The 22,668-nt window shown below is 41.2% G+C and overlaps 1 protein-coding gene across 3 annotated transcripts in view; it reads right to left on the bottom strand.

The window, feature by feature from the left end:
• Window positions 1–8,656: 8,656 nt before the first annotated feature.
• The window catches only part of LOC136432419 (potassium voltage-gated channel subfamily H member 1-like), a 102,708-nt gene continuing 88,696 nt past the window's right edge, over window positions 8,657–22,668 (bottom strand). For all 3 annotated transcript variants that reach the window (XM_066423688.1, XM_066423686.1, XM_066423687.1), the window contains 7 exons: window positions 21,719–21,972; window positions 20,785–20,876; window positions 20,056–20,163; window positions 16,155–16,407; window positions 15,151–15,347; window positions 13,665–13,808; window positions 8,657–13,066 (listed from right to left, as the gene is read on the bottom strand). In XM_066423688.1, coding sequence (XP_066279785.1) covers window positions 11,912–13,066; window positions 13,665–13,808; window positions 15,151–15,347; window positions 16,155–16,407; window positions 20,056–20,163; window positions 20,785–20,876; window positions 21,719–21,972 — 2,203 coding nt within the window. In that variant the 3' untranslated portion in view covers window positions 8,657–11,911. The remainder of the gene's footprint in view (window positions 13,067–13,664; window positions 13,809–15,150; window positions 15,348–16,154; window positions 16,408–20,055; window positions 20,164–20,784; window positions 20,877–21,718; window positions 21,973–22,668) is intronic.

Here is a 22,668-nt window from a genome sequence, read left to right as displayed (position 1 = left end):
TCATAGTGTTAGCACAAAGTTCAGCTTTTAGTGCTCGTATTCTCTATCATACATATTGACAGTCGGGTCTTTTCCACTTAAACTTCAAATTTTCAGATTCAATAAGATTCTTAAACGTAAGGTGCGTAATTTAAATCAATCAATCAATAAATCAATCAATTAATAAATAAATCAATTATCTTTATTGTGAAACCACTTTGCAGGCATGTCTGATCTGAGGACACATCTAAATTTCATTAGATTTCTTCCAATTTTAAAAGCACGTTAAAACATTCCAGTTGATTACATAAAAACTGCATCACAATGTTCATTCATATTTATAGTTCATCCTTTAGACGGACAATCGACTAAAAGCGTATGACAAAGGGTAACATGATCTAATATTTTAGCAAACTCCAGGATCATGTAACGTTACAACTATGGATTCTACCGACACAGAAGACCAGCTTTTACTTGAAACTTATATCGGACAATTCAAATGCAATACAAGCAAACAAAAACCATCCCAGCAGTAGCTGAGTTAAGATTTCAGTGTAAAATCAGACCAGACCAAAAATGTAAACTGTAGATGTAAAACAAAATGTCCCGCTACTTTCTCGTGACAAGTGAACATGTAGTTGGCTAGGGGGTAGCAGTGGCCTTCGCTTCACATATGTAATTAAGTGTACTTATGCACACATAATCATGCCACTTGTAGGGGGAGACATAAACGTGCCATACAGCACAGTTTGCAGCAAAATCACCCACAGGGTGCCCCGGATACCAGTCGTTCCAGCCGGTACCGAGTTTTGTCCCGTCGTCCCACACCCAGGTTCCCTCCTGCACCTGGTCTGTCAGACCGATCCAGATATGTTGATTGAGGTATCTGGTCTTGATCTGTTTGACCAGGAAGTCGTTTGTTGCCTGGTCCTTGGTCATAGCCAGGTGCCCGCCGGCAGCCTGGCAGTCGGACCTAGCATCGGCGTAGCTCTTCTCGTTGGTGGGTTCCGAGAACTTGTAGCACATATCGGGCCTTTCGTTGAACCGTTCCAGGCCGCAGGGACAGGCCTGTGTCTTGTTACAGCAGGCTGCAGAATAATCGAAAATATTTTACAGAAGACCATTGGCTACAGCAGCACAAGACCCAAACCAATGGAAGTCATGCACTGTTCAAAATTAAAAGACTCAGAAATGTAAATTTGTCCGCTTTTTCCACACACAGTGACAGCAATGTCAATAAAAACAGGTTGAAGCGTACATCTTCTCATGCATCTAACGATATAGATTAATTAAATTATGACAAATAATTTGGACGCGATGTTGAATAAACTTTTTTAGAAATCAGGTGCTGAAGATAAAGTACCCGTGTGCCTGCATGTTAGACTCACCCCTTTTGGTGCGGCAGAGATCCAACGTGAGATTCTTGACTTGGCCTGATAGATCCTTAACCTTCTCCTGACCTTCAACTTGTTTGCCAGCCAGATCCTTTACCTGGTTCTGCAGATCCTTGACCTGCTCCTGCAACTTAAAGATGACGAGCGCCTGGAATGGGTACAAGATAGAAAAGGCTTTGATTACTCACATGTGTATGTAGTACAATACATGTACTTTGAGCTCCTACATTGTTTATCTGTGTGATACTTTAATTAGGTTGACCAGAAACCCCTACCCTTATGAGAGTTTAAAAGAGTTTATAAGGGAACTCCAGAGGTGCAACGATAGTCTACAGAGACTGGATTGCTAAAAAAAAAACTATAAAAAAGTTCAACATAATTTGATTTGATTTGGTTAGAATTGCACTGTTGTAATACACGTGAGAAACAGGCAGCTATTGCTCGTGTCGTGACCCACACATAATACACTCGTTTTTGCACTTGGGAGGGGTGAGGAAAGTCGTGAAAAGTGACTTTTTCCCTGTACATGTCATAATCATTTTCATTTAACAAAACATTAGTATATTTCCTCTAAATTGTCAGAGGCGCACAGATAGTCATTTAACAAAAGGTTATTTCTACTCCATTGTCACCACGTAACAAGACCTGAAGTCTACTTCAAGGTTATACTTAGGTTATTCAGGTTCATGTTCAGGTCCGACCTAATCCTCTGAAGCTGAACAAGAACCTGAATGTTCAAGACCAGAAACCCCTACCTTGTTTTCCGCCCTCATCTGCATTTTTGTTTGATGAGTCTCTCTGCAAGAGTGGTTTTAAGGTACAATATGAGAGCCACACCGTCCAGGCCTTACAATAGTTCGATATTATTTTGGTTCACTTATTGGGTTTCCTTTATTTTTACTGGTTCAAACGTGATTTTCTGGACTAGTACTAGTGCAACGGTATCTATTCTAGATAGAGTTGAAGGACTCACCTGGTTGGCCTCATCTATGTCCTGGAATAGCTTTCCCGGATGATCGGTGCCGGTCATATCTGGGAAAATGTTGTTGTTGATGTTGATGTTGAAATCAAGGTTTTCCTCTGGATCATCAGCTTTCTGGCTAAAAGGACCTGGAAAAGACTCCCCGGAAGCCTCATGCAGGGTCACCAGGAGGATCACAAGCAGCGTGGCAACTTTCAACATCATGGTTGGGTCTGTTCGTGCACAAGGATCTAGAAAGGACTTTCCCGACGGCCCCCACTACCGCGGCGCAAGGCAACGATGCCTTACATCCTCCTGTTGTTGATTTTACCTACTCAGTGCTCGGTGTTCATTACCGTCCTACACAAAATCAACTGCTCATCGCTTTTCATATTGTCCACCATGCACAGTTGGTTATTTTAGAGTACAAAGGTCTGAAATGACTGATACACTGCAGTGTCACTGAAGGCAAGGACGCCCGCGGCAGCCACGTGCACAGTGCGCCGTGAGCTTCAATATCTTTTACTTTACCACATTGTCATTAGTCAGCTTATTCTCACCAATTGAGATAACCGATTCTAGCGTTGTACGAATAGGAATGCGCGTCAATTTACCGCCAAGCGTTGTCGGTCCTACTGAATTTACCGTTAAGCGTTGCAGGTTTTCCTGAATTTACCGTTAAGGTAGCAGAACACAGTTTTCGGCCTATGGGGATTTTTATATTTCACCTTAAGGTGACTGGCTTCAACCCGGACAAATTATAGTGCGGTACGTGCACTTGGGAAATACGAAAAACGAATATGCTTGAGTTTAGGGTACAACTTACAAATAGTTCAAAAACCAGCAAATTCTGTCGCCCACTTTGAAACAGCGCTCTGCGAGAGGTCACTGAACTGCAGCCGACTCACCCGGAGAGGCAGTTGCAAAAGAAGACGTATTCATACACAAATCTTTAAAGCGGAAAAGGTCCACCATCCAAATCCTACAGTCTAAAAGCCGACATATTCCTACACCACACAGCACAGTTTACACATGGATGCCTCTAACATGCGACTCTCTACCCAGTCTTCAAGAGTTTTGGGCGCACTACATTTTGTACCCGTACTCGAGTCATAGACCCGGGGAGTCGCGGTTAAGCATAGGCAACACCCCCCCCCCCCCCCCCCCCACACACACAGATGCAGACCCTCAAAATACAGTAGTAGAAATTGGCCCAAAATGGTATCATTTGCCAGGACGTTCGATTTATGCTATTTTCTCAGCTCCAAGAAGTGCCTGAATCCCTGATGGTGGAGACTGAATGTCATTTTTTGAATGAATGAAATGAAGTTGATGAAGTTGTATGTCGCTGCCCTACATGTATATAAAGGAGTCATAAGGTAATCTCCAAGCAGATCTCCGGCACGGGGCAGGGGACAGTATCAAATTGGCCAGACAGTAGCCAATTGGCCCAATTGGATGATGTCTAGCCAATGTGATACTGTCCCCTGCCCCGTGCCGGAGATCTGCTTGGAGATTAGGACCAAAGAGCAGTAAGTAGTACGAACTAAATTAATAAAAATACTTTTTTACACAACCGAGAGATTTATTCCACCGACGTTTGGGTGACCACCTGTCACCTTCTTCAAGGCAATTCTGACTGGTTCACATTGCACAGCAGCACAGGTGTCGCTGCTTGTACATAATATACAGTATAAGCAGCGACACCTGTGCTGCAGTGCAATGTGAACCAGTTAGAATTGCCTTGAAGAAGGTGACAGATGGTCACCGAAACGTCGGTTGAATAAATCTCTTGGTTGTGTAAAAAGAGTCTTATTCAGTGGCTTGCCAACCTGATGAAACTATTCACGGAGTAGCGAATAAAGTTGACTGTCAATACTGTTTCACCAACTCTTCTACTTTTAACTACTTTGGCAAGCTGTAAATTACCGAATACTAGTATGCATGGGATGGTGATTAATCTCTGATATATAAACATTAAAAAAACAGTGCTCTAAAAGTTCACGTGTCATAGATCTAGCCTGATTTCAATCGCCCTTCTAGTCGACAACCGCCTGTAACCCCCGGACAGCTGGAGTTTGCGTTATACAGACTATCATACATCAAGCAAACTGCAATCACTGACACCCAAACCTTCTCACGTGTGCTCACAGATGCGAGATTATCATCTAGTGCGTCACGTATAGCAGAAGACCCGCTGTGTCCCTTCCTGTGTACAAACCACAACAGCGGGTCGTCGGGAGGATATCTGTCAAGCCATCGCCATTTGACGCCAAACTTTGGGAAGCATTGCCGCTCTGTCTAATTAAGAAAGCCCTCAGAGACTGTATTATCTCAAAGAGCAGAAACTAGAACATAGCTGGAGTTCTTAATAACTTTTTTCAACATAACTTTCTAATCTGACAGTGTATTCGGTGATGTAGACACTATAGGCTATCAGGAATTTGAAAATTTTAGAAGTATCTATTAGTAAGCATTTAGTTTATGTATACGTGTATATCAAGATTTATTTTCGCGAAAGAAATATTGAAATAAAAGCTGTATCGATTATAAAAAGGCTGATAGGTCGATTGATGATGATGATGATGATGATGATTATCGCATCAATTTTCGTCCATTTAAAGAAAATAAATTTGTGACCGAAATGTATAGGACCAAACTGGAAATTGCACGAAGAAGCTGTAAAATGAGCAGATATATGCGCGAGGTCGTGAAAAAAAGATCGGTAAAGGGGTACTAATGTCAAAGAAATTCAATGTTAATTTCAAAGTCAAAACAGATGGCGATAAATGACAAAAGTGTACTTTTCAATATTCCAATATTTGAATATTCCAGGTACATTTGTCAATATTCCAGGATTTCGAAGAGATAAGAATCACATCCTTATCTTTGTTACAGGGATATACATGTCACCGCAAGCGGTTTTTTTCTGGTATCATCGATCTATAACATTATATATGTTTACAACTTCCGGTTGTATGTTTTTGCTAGTGTTTCGTGCTGCTGAACGCTTTAGTCGATAATATCTGTATTATAGCGTTAACGTAGTTTTGTATGTAAATTGTATGTTGTTTTCATGTACTCCAGGAAGACTAGCTACTTGCTAATTATTAATTGTATTATATATCTAACGAATGGAGTGAATAAAGTATCCAAGTGTCCTTTGCGCTTGCAGGTATAACTGCAGTTTCTCTGGAAAACGAAAGATGTCGCATCATTACCTTCGCCGAGAAGGTTATAGTATTGTTGCATTTTCCTTGCGTGCTTATCGTCGCAGGAAACATCAGACATGTCTGTCGACGTAAACACGACACTTTGCTCCGAGCTAAGCCCTCCTCTCACTGGACCCGCGGCACGCTGGCGGCGTCTCTGCGTCCTAAACTGGATTTGTGTCATCCTTGACTTAAAAATGGCAATTTCATTCAAAACGTACAAGTATGACAGCAAAAAAGACAACAAAACACACCAAGCTTAAAAACATTCGTTTTTTGTCGATGAAATTTGTTGAGTGCTTTATCAATTCGATCGGCCGCAGCGACGCCGCCGGCGTGCTGCGGGTCCAGTGAGAGGGTAGCCCGGTCCCAGTCTCTAGGGGTCGGCTAAGGGGTGTTTTACCGGGCCCAGTCTGGATTATTTAATCCGTTTCGGTCAGTCTGTCTACTTAGCTGCCATATAGAATTTCGCAGCCTGTCTACTTCAGCTGCCACAGAGAGTTCCGCCGCGTATTTAATCCAAGGTCGTAAGCCCACCCCGAGCGGACAAAGCTGTCTGGGCTGGCGGACATCACTCCGAGCGCCGTAGAGATATCGGGGAGCCCCCGCTGGTATGGTTTCCAGGCTAGTGAGAGGGGGGCTTTATCGTCGCAGGAGACATCAAACATGTATGCGGACGTCACCATGCGATTGTAAACACGACACTTCTAAGCCCGCGCAATCAACTCCACAATCCGTCCGCCGGGACTGCAGACGACAACCGCAGGTATCAACATTGATTATGTGCGACACAGTTAATGCCTCCCCGTAAATTTGCTGTGGTTCGATGGGTCGATAAGCCAGCTGCAGCGACAGTTACGTGGACTGGAGATATCATCTATTGACGATGTCCAAGAACGGGGACATTCAGCCAAAGGAGCTATATTTGATCTTATATGACGTTACAGCCACGTTACACGTCAATACGTCCAGCAAGAAACTCAACAAATGTAGGGGCCTACGTTTTGTTGTTGTTAAACAATTAAGGCAACCAAAGCAATATTAGGGCCCAAATTAGGAAATAAAAAATGCTGAAATCTTTATGGTAGTGGCAGTTGCTAACACTGTTTAGCACATTTTCATAATAACTTCCTACTCTGAGCATATTATAACCGTGCAAAAACGTGTCGTACGATGACTCCCTTACATTTGTAGTTTCGCGAGCCTACAAAAACCCTGGCGACGATTTTCAGTGAGTTCTCACATCCGAACGACGTCGTATTTTTGCATGATGCACGTCGCTATACTTTGTGATAGTGTTGTTTGAACTAATCCTGTATAGGAATGACTAAATGAATTTCCTTTCAAAATCCATTTTTTGGGCCCTAATATGCTTGGGTTGCTGATACTGAACGGAAAATATAGCCTCCTTTGTATATCTTCTCGGTACGACTGACTTAAATTTCAACATGGGCCAGGTTCTCAAATGGCGGGGGAGCTAGATGACACGTCTAGAGAGCAGAAAGAAAGAGCCAGATCTTTCTAAGCGTGTGGCATCAAGCTCCCCCGGCATTTGAGTGCATCATGGCCCATGTTCAAAATCGCCAACCAAACACCCCCCCCCCATCCCGCAAAGAAAACAGTAATACTTTGGTCCCATTTCCAAAGCGGGGCCCGGCTGGGTTGTTTGCAAAAACGAGAAATAGAAAATGCATATGTAAAAAAACAAACAATATATGGTTAGGAGTAATTTTCTAACGTTTTGTGTCTTTTGTTTTTCATATCATATTTTTTGTTCTCACAAGCTGCCCGGCCAGTGCCCCGCTTTGGAAAGGGGACCAAAGCATATAACGCGGCCGCACAGAGAGGGTCTGCGAAGGAGGCTATGTAGGGTCGGCATTAAGTCAGAATACGATTAATGTCCTCAGAATCTATCACTCGATTGATTGATTGATTGATTGATTGATTGATTGATTCATTGATTGACAATTCTGGAGAAATGCCAATGTTAATTAGGAATAATCAGGCTGTCTCGTGTGGTACTACTGGAGTGCTGCTGAGTAAAGCAGGAAACATGATGGCTTGAAATGTACAATTCCCGGCTGTATCACTCACCCGGCATGCACGCTACCGAAAAGGGGCACAGTCGTTAGGACGGGACGTTAAGCCGTGGTCCACTGTTCATTGTGCTTGTCGAAAAGAGCTAGGGGAATTTCCCCGCTACAATGAACCTGTAAATACTGTACATAGCGTCTGTCTTCTCTGTCACGACCAGTGGAAGATTAGCTCATCTGTTCATTGAGTTCATTTGGGCGAAACTGGTTCGAGATCACGTTCCTTTCCCCGAACATAAGTCTGTGTTTCCTTCTCTATTCCTACCTTTGCTCACCCAAGCGTTTACTGATAACCGGTCTAATTACCTCATTGTTGACGATTTTCTTTGCATGTCGACTTCTCAATGTTCATTAACCCTTTCATACACGCCTATATCTACTAAAATTTCTCTCATCTATCCCATTGTAGTTAGTGTCAGAAAAAGATGGGAAAAACTGAATCGCGAATTAGCCTGAATCCCTTTTCTCTTGAAGGCAACCAAAGCAATATTAGGGCAAAAAAAATTGAAATAGAAAAAATGCTGAAATCTTTATAGTAGTGACATTTACTAACACTGTTTAGCTCATTTGCGTAATACCTCCATACTTTGAGCATTTCAAAACCGCGCAAAATCGTCCCGTACGATGATCCCCTTAGTTTCGAGAGCCTACAAAAACTCTTGTCACGATTTTCAGTGAGTTCTCACATCACAACAACGTCGTAATTTTTCATCATGGGTGTTGCTATACATTGTGGTAGTGTTGTTTGAACTAATCATGTATAGAAATGACTAAATAAATTGACTTTCAAAATCCGATTTTTAGGCCCTAATATTGCTTGGGTTTCCTTTAATTAAACGCCACTTGTCTCAAAGTCTTCGTAGATGTTGCCTTCAAGACATTATCTAGAGATATGTCAATTTTACGGAACGTGACCTCCGTACACAAATACTGGGTGAGCATATCTGAGGTATACCTCATATTTAGAATGCTTTTCCGGAGCGAATGCATACACAAAGATACACACACACACCGATGTCTAGAAGAAGTCATCACTCTTTTATTCATTACATGTCTTTAAAAAATATGTACAGTTTAATACGAAGAAGGTGGGCTGTCGTCACATCGCCATCTTGTGCGCTAACTAAGCCATGCAAAATACATATTCACATAGAACGGTTTCAAACATATGCTCTTCTTTGGGACAAAGAATAATCTGTTTTGTTTTTCTGATATGAACTTTTTTTTTAGAAAGCCATCGCTTACTTTATATTCCACGAAGTCGTGGATGTGACAACTCTTAATTAACTGGGAATATGAACTGGAAAAAAATAGCAAGCGTACTTTTTCTAGGATACAGAACACGTTTTACCATTTTAGTCCAAATTGTACCATTTAGTAGAAATATTATGAAGTTTTCGGAAGTTCACTCACTGGGGTTCAATGCTGGTTGCAATTCTCTTGTATGTACATGAAATAAGGGTCTTACCAAGACAAATATTGTTTGCAGTAAAGCAATCCAAAATACTTTGAAAAAATGGTACGTTTTTTCTCGATCCAACCACGTGGTCTTCGTGACAACTTCTTGCCTTTTTCTCAAGCTTTCCTGGAGATCCTAACTATCTAATCATAATTCATTTATATATAGATATATATATAGATATATCTCATCTATACAAAATTTGTCATTTGACTCAGAAACTGGTATGTGGATATTGCTTCCTCTAATAGCTCTCAAAAACTGAGATACTTTTTAGAAATTAGTCTAGTAACAATATGCAGATCATATGTACGAAAGTCTTCTCAATTTGCCAACAAATTGTACAACTAATTGTCTTTACAGAAGTATGAATATTGTTTGGCGACTTCATTTCACGATTTACAAGTAGTCGCAACTAGTACTTTGATTATAAAAAAACGGTCGATCGACGCCTAGCCAAAAGAACGTCAAGCAACTCTCTCTGTCTTTAGACCTGACTACAGAACATTGACTACAAAATATACCAATTATAAAGACCAAATCCGTGAAAATCAAGGGTTTGGTTGCTCAGACCAAAGAACAGGGCTATGACGTCATAAACCGCACTGTGACGTCAACACACCTTGCTGTGACGTCACACACCTTGCAGCAGGATGAAAACGGCCAATGTCTATCAACATATTCCAAAAGTGACATGCAGCAACTGACTGAATGATATTACATTTTACTCTTTAACATAACAGGCAACGCGGTTAGACGAAAAGCAATGAAAATGTCCCAATTATTAAATTTCAAAGCTTTTGATCTTCAAGACGAATGTTTCAGAAAAAAAAAACATACAGTGAGAAAAACACATTTCTTATACTCATCGAAACTTATGAGCGAAAAACTCCTCGTAAGTTCTAGATGGTTTGAGAAATTTGCATGAAATGAAACTATCAGCGATAGTTACCTCAAGAATAAATGTTTTTAGCAGCTGTTAAGCACACAAGCGGAACCATCCAAACTCACATGTGGTAAACAAGTAATGACTAAAAAGATGCAAGTAATTTCTACACATGTTTTTGAATCGCCTTTGGACGCAACATTGTCACCACAAAACAAAAAGTGTTCTTCTGAGCTATTTTCTGTCGAGATCCTCGATTCGTGAATCAAGTGCACATTGGAAATAAGGCGAGACCTAATAGTCTGTAACAGTCACTGTCAGTACGATTGCATATGTTTTAGTACCAACACGTGGAATGAAACAACATCAAGAAAGCAGGCTCCGCCCCTGAAGCGTTACCAAATTGCCATATGTTATCAAGCCTCTTCTTGATACGATATCAGCCCCTGGTGCCTCATGCTATACTAAACGATAAATAAAACTTATCAGTCTCGAAGTTTCTAAGGACAATGTATCTACAATCTGGGATACTGTAGGATTCTCAGATGATGGTCCTTCCAACGGAATCACAACGATACTTCTAGGCAAGTCATAAAATCATTTTTACAACTTCTTTCTCTTCATTTCATTTCAGCATGTCATGAAACTAATAACTTTTATTGCAAAATATCTGAAATTTATGCATGCCAACATCTTAGGGGTTAATGACAAATTTGTGAAAACTGTCATTTGTATCGTTGCTCTGGAGTAAACTGAGAATCATCAGATGATTTTTGATATAATTTCTGCTGTGCCTACTGTCGTAGTTGGCATGTACTGGGTGAACTCTTCAGTCTACATTATATACGGGTGCTGGAATGAGTATAGGCTGTTGGAAAGAGTTCTCTAAACGTTGTTTGTTAGTATTAAAACCGAGCATGTGGCATACATATTGCAGACGTCACATGGTTGTAATATACTATTTATATCAGTAAAGTCCTCACTTTTTGTCTGATTTGTGCATAATTGCCCAGCAGTCAACATCATATGCATACTAAGAGGTATGCCCCAACAATACATGTGGCAGGGGTCACTACAGATAGTGATTTTCTCAAAATGTCGAATTATGCAACGCTTGTTCAAGGGAGGACTATCTTGTCAAGACATGCCATGCCTATTATATAGAATTCGTTGTCTATTTTTTCTTGTCGGTCAATTTTGGAATAAAAATCTGTTGCTCTGGTTTCGAGAAAACGTATGTTTTGTAATTGGCTCAAATAGATGCCCCTGCCATAGGTTTATTGGAAGAGTACCTACTTAGTGAATCATGGCGTGTAGCTAGAACACATGGCGTGTACCTAGAACACATGGCGTGTAGCTAGAACACATGCCTGGACACATGTACAGGAACACAGGAACACACCCTCCACCATTCCCAGCAGAACGGCAGGACTGTTGTATTGCTTGTATCAGATGTATCATAGTTGTATCACGTTAAGTAACTTATAGCAGTGTCTCGAAGCACTTCTGTTTGTAGCATCCTTCCGATTTTGTCCGAGTGGCCCACGTTTTTCCATACGTCATAACCAGCTCGACACACATGGCCTCGTATTGTCATTGTCACGGTAAGTTTACCTACGTCCTGATTCAGTTCCCCTTCCAAAATGTCGTTTCTATTATATAAGTCAATAAAAATCTAGTCCACATCAACTACCCTAGGCCAAGTAACTCTTCTGGAATAGGAAATGAGTGAGAAGAAAATCCTCTTGGCCTGCAAGCGATCTTTTGATAGTTTCTTGGTTTTCCTGCCAAAGAAACAAACCCATAGGCACATTCACCAACACGTGTGTGTGTCAGCAGTCTCACCAGTGGCGAGGAAAACACTTGTGATTCAAAATTCAATACAAACCAAGTTCTCGATTCGCAGCTGACGGTGAAGATGTCATATCTACAGCTTGATGTCCATGTCATCTTTGTTCTCTACTATGGTGGGGCAGTCGGCCTCCCCGCCGTTCCTACTGAAGTCCCGAATGCCCGCCCTTACGAAGTCCCTATCGAGGGACATCGTGGGAACGGGCGACCCGGACCTCGGTGTCTCCTCCCCGGGTGCAGAGATGACAACTCTCGGTTCAGGTAGGTTAACCCTGACCTCGGGGGTAACGGATGGCGACGAACCACTCCTTGGTCTCTCAGGGGGTTGATCTATCTCGTCTCCTCGCCCGGGCACGAGGGAGGAGGCCGAGTGACGCCTCCCGCTCTCGTCGGTGTAGGGTAAGGACAGCTCGTTGGGAGACCTGGGAGCAGTTCCGCTCTCTGAAAACCTCCTTTCCGGTGAGGACATTTTCTCGTTAATCGGAGAAATCTCTGCAGTTACTATAGTCCTCTTTGGTACATTGGGTACATTTGTGTTTGTTCTAGATGAACCGTTCCCTTCTGGCGAGGGACCAGAGTTACTAGAGTTGTCGAGGGTCATCCACCTCAAGACGTCCTGAATCTTTTCGTCTATTTTTGCCATTTTGAGATTGAGACACTCCACCTCGTTCCTCAGCTCCTGCCTGATTCCACACAGGCACTGAATGAGTTTCTCTGGAGAGGCATTCGGAGACAGTGCTATTCTCTCCGCCGAAGGAGAGTCTACTAACGTGTCCAACTTCAAGTCGCTCTTTAAGATTCCACTGTCCGTCGAGTCCGTTTTCCTCAGATTGGTAGTCGGGTTGTTGCCTGGTGAATGCGCGCGTTTGTCCGCCGGCTCGGCAGACTCTCCACGTTTCATTCTGCTCCACATACTACCTTTGTGTTTTTGCTCAGTCTGCACCCTCAGGGTATTTTGCCGGCTATCACCTTGCTTTTGTTTCCCTGTCTCCCCGTTGGGAGTTTTGGATGACTTGCCCCAGGCACTGAGTTTGCCGCCGGACATTTTGTCCCTCTCGCCATGATGTGGCGGGTTCTGGTTGTTGTTACTACTGGAGGGACGTGGTAACCCATCTATTGAATTGTTACCTTCGGTCACCTTGATGACTCTGGTATTAGGCCGAGTGTCGTTGCTTTTTCCTTCGCTGTCTTCACCACTGTCGGCCCTCTCGATGTCTTCGTTGGGTTTTTCCTGTGTCAGGCGTTGGGTAAGCAACGTTAAGATTTCCAAATACGGTATGAATTTTTTGTCACTGCTCAGTCAAATAAATTCTGGCATATGAGCAACTCATCCTAAATTTAAAAGTAAGATTAGATAACGTTGAAGAGATTCATCAGTCACGTATGATTACCAGTTACTAGAATATTCTTCAATCAGTGACTTGAAAGGTAACAAGACACGTACCTCCACATTTTCGATGTCTACTAGACATCTTGATCACAGAGTGACCTAGTGTTCTCGCGAGACTAGGTCACTCCGTGATCAAGATGTAGAGTAGACATCGAAAAATCGACACGAAAACGTGAAAATATTCCTTCAAGAAAAATATATATTTTTTAAATTACTTAAGAAAAAACATTCTTAACTCGTTTTTCTTAAGAACAGTGCATAAGAAGAAACAAGAAAAATAATTTTTGATAGTACATTTTTACACAACCAAGTGATCTATTCAACCGACGTTTCGGTGACCATCTGTCACCTTCTTCAAGGCAATTCTGACTGGTTCACATTGTACTGCAGCACAGGTGGCGCTGTTTATAGATGCGTTCCCAAACGCTATATTTCTTACCTGTACGTCACCAAGGCCTTTCCTGAACCTGGAGAATAGCTTCCTAACGGGGTGATTGGATGGCAGATCCAGAGGAGGCTCATTCTTTCGCCTCTCCATCTCCTCCCTTTCGCGTTTTACATCCGCAATCTTTCTAAACACGAGCTGGTAGGGAAGGGAAAACAGGTCAGTGTCAAACACACTTTTTTTAATAATCTTTATTAATATTTTCCAATATCATGGTAGACAAATACATGCATACACAATAGAAACGTAAAAAAAAACAGGAGACATTTTGCTAACAAAAAATTATTCTAGCAACTTATGGCATAACGATCCACAATATCCAGAATTGTAAACAGTTATACATTCCACTTTGTGGTAATGCTTTACATAGGCAATGTATTTATCTGACGTAGTTAATTCTACATGTCTGTTTCTAAATTCAAAACAATATATTAAGACAAAAACACCAATGCAGTTCCAGTGTCACATACCAGGGGCCCCAAAATCGACCTTGACCTTTGTTCTCCCAACAGCTACCTGCATATCAAGTATCTTACAATCCATCCAGACGTTCTTGAGTTATACTGACTTCAAGACACACACGCACACACACACACACACACACACACACACACACACATACACACACACACAAACACACACGCAAACATGCACACAAACAAACACGCTAAAAACAAAATCTCCATTGAAAAAAATCTCCATTTTTCATGGAGATAACAATAGGACAGTTAACAGAAGTACCTAATATAATGATTCTAGGTGCAAGTATAACTGATGCATTGACACGGTTTACTTTTGTTTACAAATACACGTTTACTTTGTAGCTTTAAGCTTAAAAAACAATGCTACAAATAATACTGGAGCAGTCCTTTCCCTTCCATAACATCTTGACATAAATCCAAATATTCATTAGATTGAACGCTCGTTTGTGCTGGTACTGTAAATACTTTAAGTTTTTGTTTACGGCTATCCAACACAAAAACTTCTATCCCACAAGTAGTGTAAAGGAGGCAGTTAACATCAGTGCCTGTTGAACCATGTTAAACTGGGACGGCAGTTGATATCGACTTCAGGGTAACCTTTGACCCACTCCTGACGTCACACATCCCGGAGATCAGTGTGCGTCATAAAAGGGGAGACCGATGACATAAAAAATTCGGGAACTTAGTAAAGAGCAGAAGTTTGTGTGAAAGACTTAAAGGCAATCAAAGCAATATTAGGGACAAAATGAATGCAAAAAAACCCACGCTGAAATCTTTATTGTAGTGATATTTACTAACACTGTCTAGCACATTTGTGTAATATACTAATAACTTCATACTTTGAGCATTTTAAAACTGTGCAAAAATATGCAATACGATGATCCCCTTAGTTTCGCTGCATCATATATCATGTATAGCAATGACTAAACTTTCAAAATCTGATTTTCGGGCCATAAAATTGCTTGGGTTGCCTTTAAGACCCACATGTAAGTACCTACCCTGTGTCTGAGGTTGTAAGTGAGCACGAGGTTTCTGGAAAACGAGTTTGCGAAGGCCGTGTAGAATTCCAGCACTTGCATGAGTCCGTCGCGCTTGATGACGTGTAAGTCGCAGTAGGTAAGTGCGCGCACGTTTGCGCATGATTGGCCTAGCGTAGGCTCCTTCCAGAAGTTATCCCCGAAAACGTCGCCTTTGCCTGGAAGAGAAATTCGGAATTATATTTGATTGACATTCGCCCATTTACAATGATGAATAATGAACAAGTTATCTCAAAGAAACAGCACATCGTGTGAATCTTATCCCGCTATGTATATAAATTTTACGATTTTAAGAAGTATGAATGTAAATGTTTTTACAAACCACTGTAAAAGGGCAACACAATTCAGACACAGTGTTTGCGATGTTGCACTTGAAGAGTAAAGTTTCAAGTTTCAAGACTTTCAAGTTATACATATTAACTACTATAAAGTAAAGATCCCCTATGTCATACATAAGCCCAATCCTCAACCCTTAACAGAATCACTTTTTTTATAGCTGAATCTCTCCTTTAGATCCAGCCCCCATGCAATGTCTTCATGAACTGCAGTTTAAAAGTTTTGTCCTGCTTGTCAATAGCTTATTGCATGTCTCGGGCAGATCAAAGTAAACTGGGACATGGGAGAATTTCCATCGAATCATCCCTCTTAACGTCTAAAAGCAGGTTATCTCTATTTCAATGCCGTATTGGCTATCAAGAGGATTGGCTCTGTGCTTTTAATCAGTCTTTTCAATCAGGGACGTTCCATGACCTAGGAAGCCAAAGAGGAATTAGATGATGTGGATTTGATTAGATCACCGGAAAGTTCCTTTTTTTAGTAATGAAATATGCGAAAAGTGTTACGTTGTGCTATGTTATGTTATGTTATGCTCCCCCTTCCCCAAGAATCTCGCCAAAAACGAAAAACGCCAGCAGGCAGCAGGTGATATATATTTCCTGATGAAATAAATAAGATCAACAACCCACCAAGAATTGCAACAACCTCGTCGTCCTGGATGACTTCCAGTGACCCCGATACAATGAAGCAGAGTGCGTCGATGCTCTCCCCTGAGTGGAAGAGCAGGTCTCCCGGTGCCGAGTGACTCGTGGTGAACTGCATGGCCAGGGCACGCAGGCAACCGTCACTCGCCAGCCGGAAGGCCGGGTGCTCGTTGAACACTTTCCTGTTCAGGTGGACACAGATGTCCGCCTTGATGTCCTTGGGGCAGATTTCAAGCACCTGCGGAATAGAGTTTAATAATGGTTTATTGGTCATAAATTACCCGTGCAATGGCAGCCAGTGCTGAATTGCTGCAGGGTTTACAATCATATGATACAGAACAGATACATAATTGCTCCACACTTGAACTTTGTGGAAGTGTCGCAAGGGTCTGGGCGGCTGCCATTCGGCGCCAGCAGGTGACCCCAATACGACCTTCCCCAACCGAGGTCAGGTACCCAGTCACACCAGTCACAACATGGGGGCATATCGGGGTTTCGAACCCGGGACCTCTCGGTTCTGGGTGAAACACTCTACCGATTGCGCCACACGATGCCACAGTTTGATACTTTCGTTACTCTTGGTTACAGAATCCGATGATGTGATGTGGTACCCTTATCAGAAGGATAACTACTGAGATCATTCTTGTACGTTTTCAATTTGAATGATATTTCCATTATAAAGTCAAGGGTAACACAAATCCAGTTTAGGACGCAGCGACGCCGCCAGCGTGCCACGGGTCCAGTGAGAGGGGGGCTTAACCGGTTTTGACCTTTCAATCAAAACGTCTACGTCAGAAGTCTTCATCTTATCAGGTATCCATGTACGTACGTTCTCAGGCGGATATTACGTCAAATTCAATGTTTATCCAGGGTTTCCCCTTACCTACGATAAATTAATCACATCATAATATCAATTTAACTAAAGTAAATAAAGTCAGACGAAAAAAAGTTATCATTATGAATAAATGAATAAGTGAATAAAGAAAACCAACAGACTAAATAATCACTAAATAATGAAATAATGCAATCAAATGACAAATCAAATTAACATAAGTTAAGAAGATCAAATTATATATTGTATAACTCGTAAGTTTCTAACAATGCTGCAGCAGCTACTTCCCTCTTCGACGTAACATTTTTTTTTATATGCAAGGTAAATGTTTACCAAAGTTTGTTATTGGTCAAAGTAGCAAACGGCAATCTAAGATGTGTTCCTTCTGTACTGTTTGATATTCAATCCCAATCATTGCGAAAATTCAAGACGAAACGCACACAATCACCAAACAAGCAGCAACGGAACTTCAAAAAAAGTTATGGATTCCTCCAAGGGGTAAGTAATGGAAAAAATCATGTGAGTAATTACTCCTCCTGAAACTGTTGTTAACTTTACATTAGACCAGTTCTAGAGGGACTAATAAAAGTGCCATCAAACATGTGCGCATAAAAACTACACATATAAATCACAACGTCCAAGGCTTACAACATATGTCTGTCGCCTCTTAAAAACCCCTTTACAACTTAACACCTCAACATTAGGCCCCTAGAGATAAGGATGAAACGATCTTCCGACATTTCCTCATTTTGCCAAGAGCAACACGCATCTATTACATCCCAGTAATGTAATATTTTTGCTTAGGCAACGTAACTCCCACGGCTAGAGGGGTCACGCATATGACCCCTCTGTAATTCGTATATCTCAAAACGTAACGGTTGAAATGATAATATGAGCAGCTGTGATTTATGACTGTTTAAGGGTTATATCATAAAGTAAGCGATTATATCCTCCGCTCGAGGTTACTTTTTGCAATGTTATTACCTTGAGGAAAAGTTGTAAGCCTATACAGGAAACCTAGAAGACGTCGGTGTTAATGGTCTCCAGACGATATGTGTGTAGGCGTGTTATTTAGAGGCCATCAATTTCGTAAGGTATAAGGGTGAGAAAAAGCAGATCTAGATATGATGAAGTCAACGCCGCTTAAAGCTGCTTATCCAAATAGTGTAGTATTTGGGGTGTGAAGATCACATATAATATAGACAAGATAAATTGACGCTATACTTTGTCTAGATCTATTGGAGATTTTCCCCTACTTAGCTAATCCTAACATTTAGATGTCATTGGATCTCCAACTAGAGAAGCAGTGCCAATTATTTTCATTTTAAGCTTGTTAGATTATACCTAGCTGCGTCTGCTTTCGTAGTATGAGTTTAAACTGGGACCATGCTGTAATGATGGGTATATAAAGACAATTCAAACTCTACCACTGGATAAAAAACTCGGAGATTTATTTCCGGACGTTTCAGGTGACATCCATCACTCTTCGTCAGCGTCACTATAATGAACTGACAGAATGACTCAACACTAGTACTTCTTACTGTCAGTTCATTATAGTGACGCTTGAGGAAGAGTGATGGATGTCAAGCTTAGGGCTATCCAAAAAGTTAGTTTTTTCATTAACACTCAATTAAAATTACATTGATTCTTCTACTGCCATGTTCTCCAATAAAAGTAGAGGAATGCCCAGTTGAATAGATCCGGATGGAAAGTAAGTTGCTCGTTATCTGGCAAAGACTAGACACCTGGACAGTCGAAGATTTGGGCAATTTATGTGCCAAGTTTATGTGTAGGAAATTACAGTTCAACTTTGCTGCAGAAATATATGCTTTACATTACATCTTACTGTACCAAAATTATAAATGCAACGCCTACTAACAGATTGCCGGGAGTCCAACGTCTTCTAGGAGTAAATGCTTACAACATATCCTCAATGTGGTAACATTGCAAAAAGTAATCTTGAGCGATAAAACAGCACAGAATAAAGTCGATTACATTATGGTAACCGTTCAACAGTCATAAATCACAGTTGCTCCTATATCATAGATCATTTCTACCATTACGTCTTGGAATGTATGAATGGCCGGATGTGGATGGATCTATAGGCGTTGCCCATAGCTATAGGTACTCTACCCCTCCACATTGTGACTTGAAGAAATATGTACAGCAAATCTCTTTGGCTTTCCCATGCTCTATACCATTAGCTTTCCAAAACTAATCGAAGTAGAAATTGTTAAATTAAAGTCGAAGTTAATACCTCTAATGGAACAGTGTTTTTTTAATGATTTATGGGTAGTTAATGCGCATGCGCATATTGATCACTTCATATCCCTTTTCACTCGTAATGAACCTACGTGTAGTCTGGACATTAGTCAAGATATGAGAGTTTTCAATCTTGTTCTATGTTTTCTGGGCTTAGAAATCAGCAAATTGATGTAGGGGCCTCCCAAATGTTTTGAACTAAATGAATAGATAAATCTTTCTATATGATGGCGAAAGAATGTTCCTGGTTGTGATACTTGGCGGAATAGTAGAGTTTTCCATACCATCATCTGCGTTTAGAACTAGAACTTTAAATCCTTCATATTCATGATTCTTATTGTGACGGGATTGTATATATCACAGCAAGACGCTATACCATGCTGTCACTGTTGCTTGGCTCATTAGTACAAGCGTAATCATGGTTGTACGGGTGGGAGATGTGAAATCTTCCACATTGAGCTGAGTATAATTACTCAGCGGATGGAAAGGTTGTTGTTGCACCTTGGTAACCACTTTAGACAGTGGTGCCAAATCACCAAACAGGGGAGACCTGTCTGAACTGAGATCCCGTGTTGAAACCAATTATGTCTCTCACCCATGTAGCCCAGGTCAACTCTAGGTATAGCGATGGGAGTTGATGGAGTCCCGAGAGAAAACGCGCGATCACAATACACCCATTTCCAGTTAAGGCGGCCATTTTTAATTTCCCGGGGTCAGCTCGGGGTCATACACCAAAACGAGACTGGAGAGGGTACATCCTCTATATAAGCCAATGAGCTGTCAATCACTGACCTTCTGGGTATCGATGCCCTTGCTCATCGACCAGGAAGAGACAATGTAATCCAGAACCCTTTCGCTCAGTCCTTTTGGAACCTGGTATATCTTCATAAACTCTCGAACCTAAGTTGGGGGAGGAACAGGTAACATGTACATGTAGAGTGATCGTTGATGCAATGATTACATTGTTAAATACGAGGGTATTTCCTGAAATTCTTCTATGTCCTCGTACATTTTTACCATGTAATATAGATTATTAACATTGCTTCAAATCTTGTAATGTGCATTTAACATGTTGTTCTAGCGACAGTTATGTGCTTTAGTTCCTCTTTGGCCACATCTGTTAATTTTTTTACCTTAGGCTTATCAAATAGTAACTGCACTTTCTTCAACATTCTTTTCAAAACTTAAGCAATCAAAACGTATTCATTGGTGATGAACATTGTGACCTGGTGGTAAGTTCACAACTTGATATGTCAGAGTGCAAAAACACTTGTCCAACCCAACAGCAGTTCTGTCGTTCTTGTTTCTTTCACTGTAACTTTACGTTCACTGTTTTCTGTCATGATCACCTCTGTACCGTGAACTTATCATCACCGTGAAAAGCCTGCTGTAAGTATTCATGACTCCAATCACTTGGCGCCATCGTGAAGTTAAAGTTCAGTGAAAATGTCAATTTTCTTAACACCGAGAAATTTTGCTACCGTGAAGATAAATTGAATTACAGTAAGTTGTAAGTCTTACCTGGTTTAGCATCTCATGGTACCTATTGGTTGCTGAGTACATTTGTTGAAAGATAGTTGTGACGTTACCGAAGATGGTGGCATAGAGCAGTGCTGTGGACACACGAGAAAATGGGGTTTGAAACGGGGGACTGCTCATAAAATGACATTTAGTGCGATTGTGTTACTAATATATGGCAGATGTTTATAAAAACCCTTTCTCGTATTTTTTCTTTATTTTATGTTTAAAATCTTATTCTGTACTGAACCTGTGGTTTGAAATGTGCTGTGAAATGAAATTAAATCTATACCTTACCTGATGTTGTGTGATGGCAGAATTGAATGCGGAACATGGTTTAAGACATTGATTAAGATAGGTAGCTTACATCACAGAATTTAGGTAAAAGATGAGTAGTTATGTAAAGAAAAAGTGACATTGCAGTAAAGACAAGAACTATAACAAATGCCACTCATATAAGTGAACGACATTAGCTAGATGATTGTTCGTATGGTTTCCAGCCCTTCCTTGACAGCTTTACTTGAAAGCTCATCTGTGTTGGTAGTTTGAAGGAAAGTTGAACTACATACTATTGCCAACACAAAATAATTGAACCTAGTTCAACCTACCCAATTTTTTAGACTGACCAACGCCAGTTTTTGCCAAGGAATGACGAAGACTGGAACCGACAAAGACTGGAGCTGATCAGTCGAAAATTTGGGTAAGTCCAACTATTTTTTGCTGGCAATCGCATGCAGTGCAACTTTGATTCAGGAGTACTAAGTGTCTTGAATTGGTCGAGTGTATGTTAAACCTATATCCTATCATCATCATGGCGACGGAGAATTTGATCAGTCTAAAATTTGGGTAAGTCCAACTATTTTGTGCTGGCAATCGCATGCAGTTCAACTTTGGAGTACTTAGTGTCTTGAATTGGTCGAGTGTATGTAAGACCTACATCCTATCATCATCATGGCGACGGAGAAGATCTTCTCGCCGTCGGTGTTAGCGGAGACGTTGCCGAAGCCGACCGACGTCAGGCTGCTCATGGTGAAGTAGAGCGATGTGATGTAGAGGGAGTGTTTCGGCGGGCCGTAGATGTACAGACCCGTGGCGTTACTCCGCACGAACCTCTGATTGGTCACGAGCGACAGCTCGTTCAGCCAGCCATACGTAACGTTAGATTGGAGTTCGGCGTCTCCAATCGTGTACCTTTGGTCGGAAGAAGAGAGGCATACAGCTATTGGCTGAGAGAAATCAAGCTATTACAGCATGTAGTTGAACGGTGTTTTTTTAGTATAGCATCAGAAACAGCAAGTAACACATGTGCGAGGGTGAGTCAAAAAGTAATGCAAGCTGTTTTACAGCAGGCCCATTTCTTATGGAATGAGTTAACATTTGACACAAAGGTTAAGTCACATATCTTAAGAAAAATGTTTCAATTTGTTGTTCAGAGTTGATTTCAAGACACCCCCCCCCTCCATTCACCCTCGTCATTTCTGATAGCTATTAAAAGACAGTGTGATGTGATAGCATCCGGGATTACATAATATCTCTGAAATTATTCCTATACACAAAACTAAGAGCGTTTCTCTTCTGCGCTGATCTCTTCATCTTAGGCTAATCATTGTCATTAATGGTTTTCTCAGAGCAAATTACTATCATGTACAGATGACTGATGGTACATGATTAATGTTCATTTCGACATTATAGTTAATGAGGCGTACAGGCCAACATCAGCGTACCCTAGGAATCAATTATAAACAGATGGCTCTTCAATTTACGATGGGCCATATATCACAATATTAGACGGTAATAATCATGATATGTCCTGACCTTGCAACAGCTATAATCTACAAGAATTGCAACAGCTAGAATCTAACCGTGTTCTTTGCTCGAGAGAGTCCC

Source organism: Branchiostoma lanceolatum, chromosome 4 (assembly GCF_035083965.1).
Source record: "Branchiostoma lanceolatum isolate klBraLanc5 chromosome 4, klBraLanc5.hap2, whole genome shotgun sequence".
Lineage (NCBI taxonomy): Eukaryota > Metazoa > Chordata > Leptocardii > Amphioxiformes > Branchiostomatidae > Branchiostoma > Branchiostoma lanceolatum.
The sequence above is the reverse complement of the archived record's forward strand: the minus strand, read 5'-3'. Positions and strand labels throughout refer to the sequence as shown.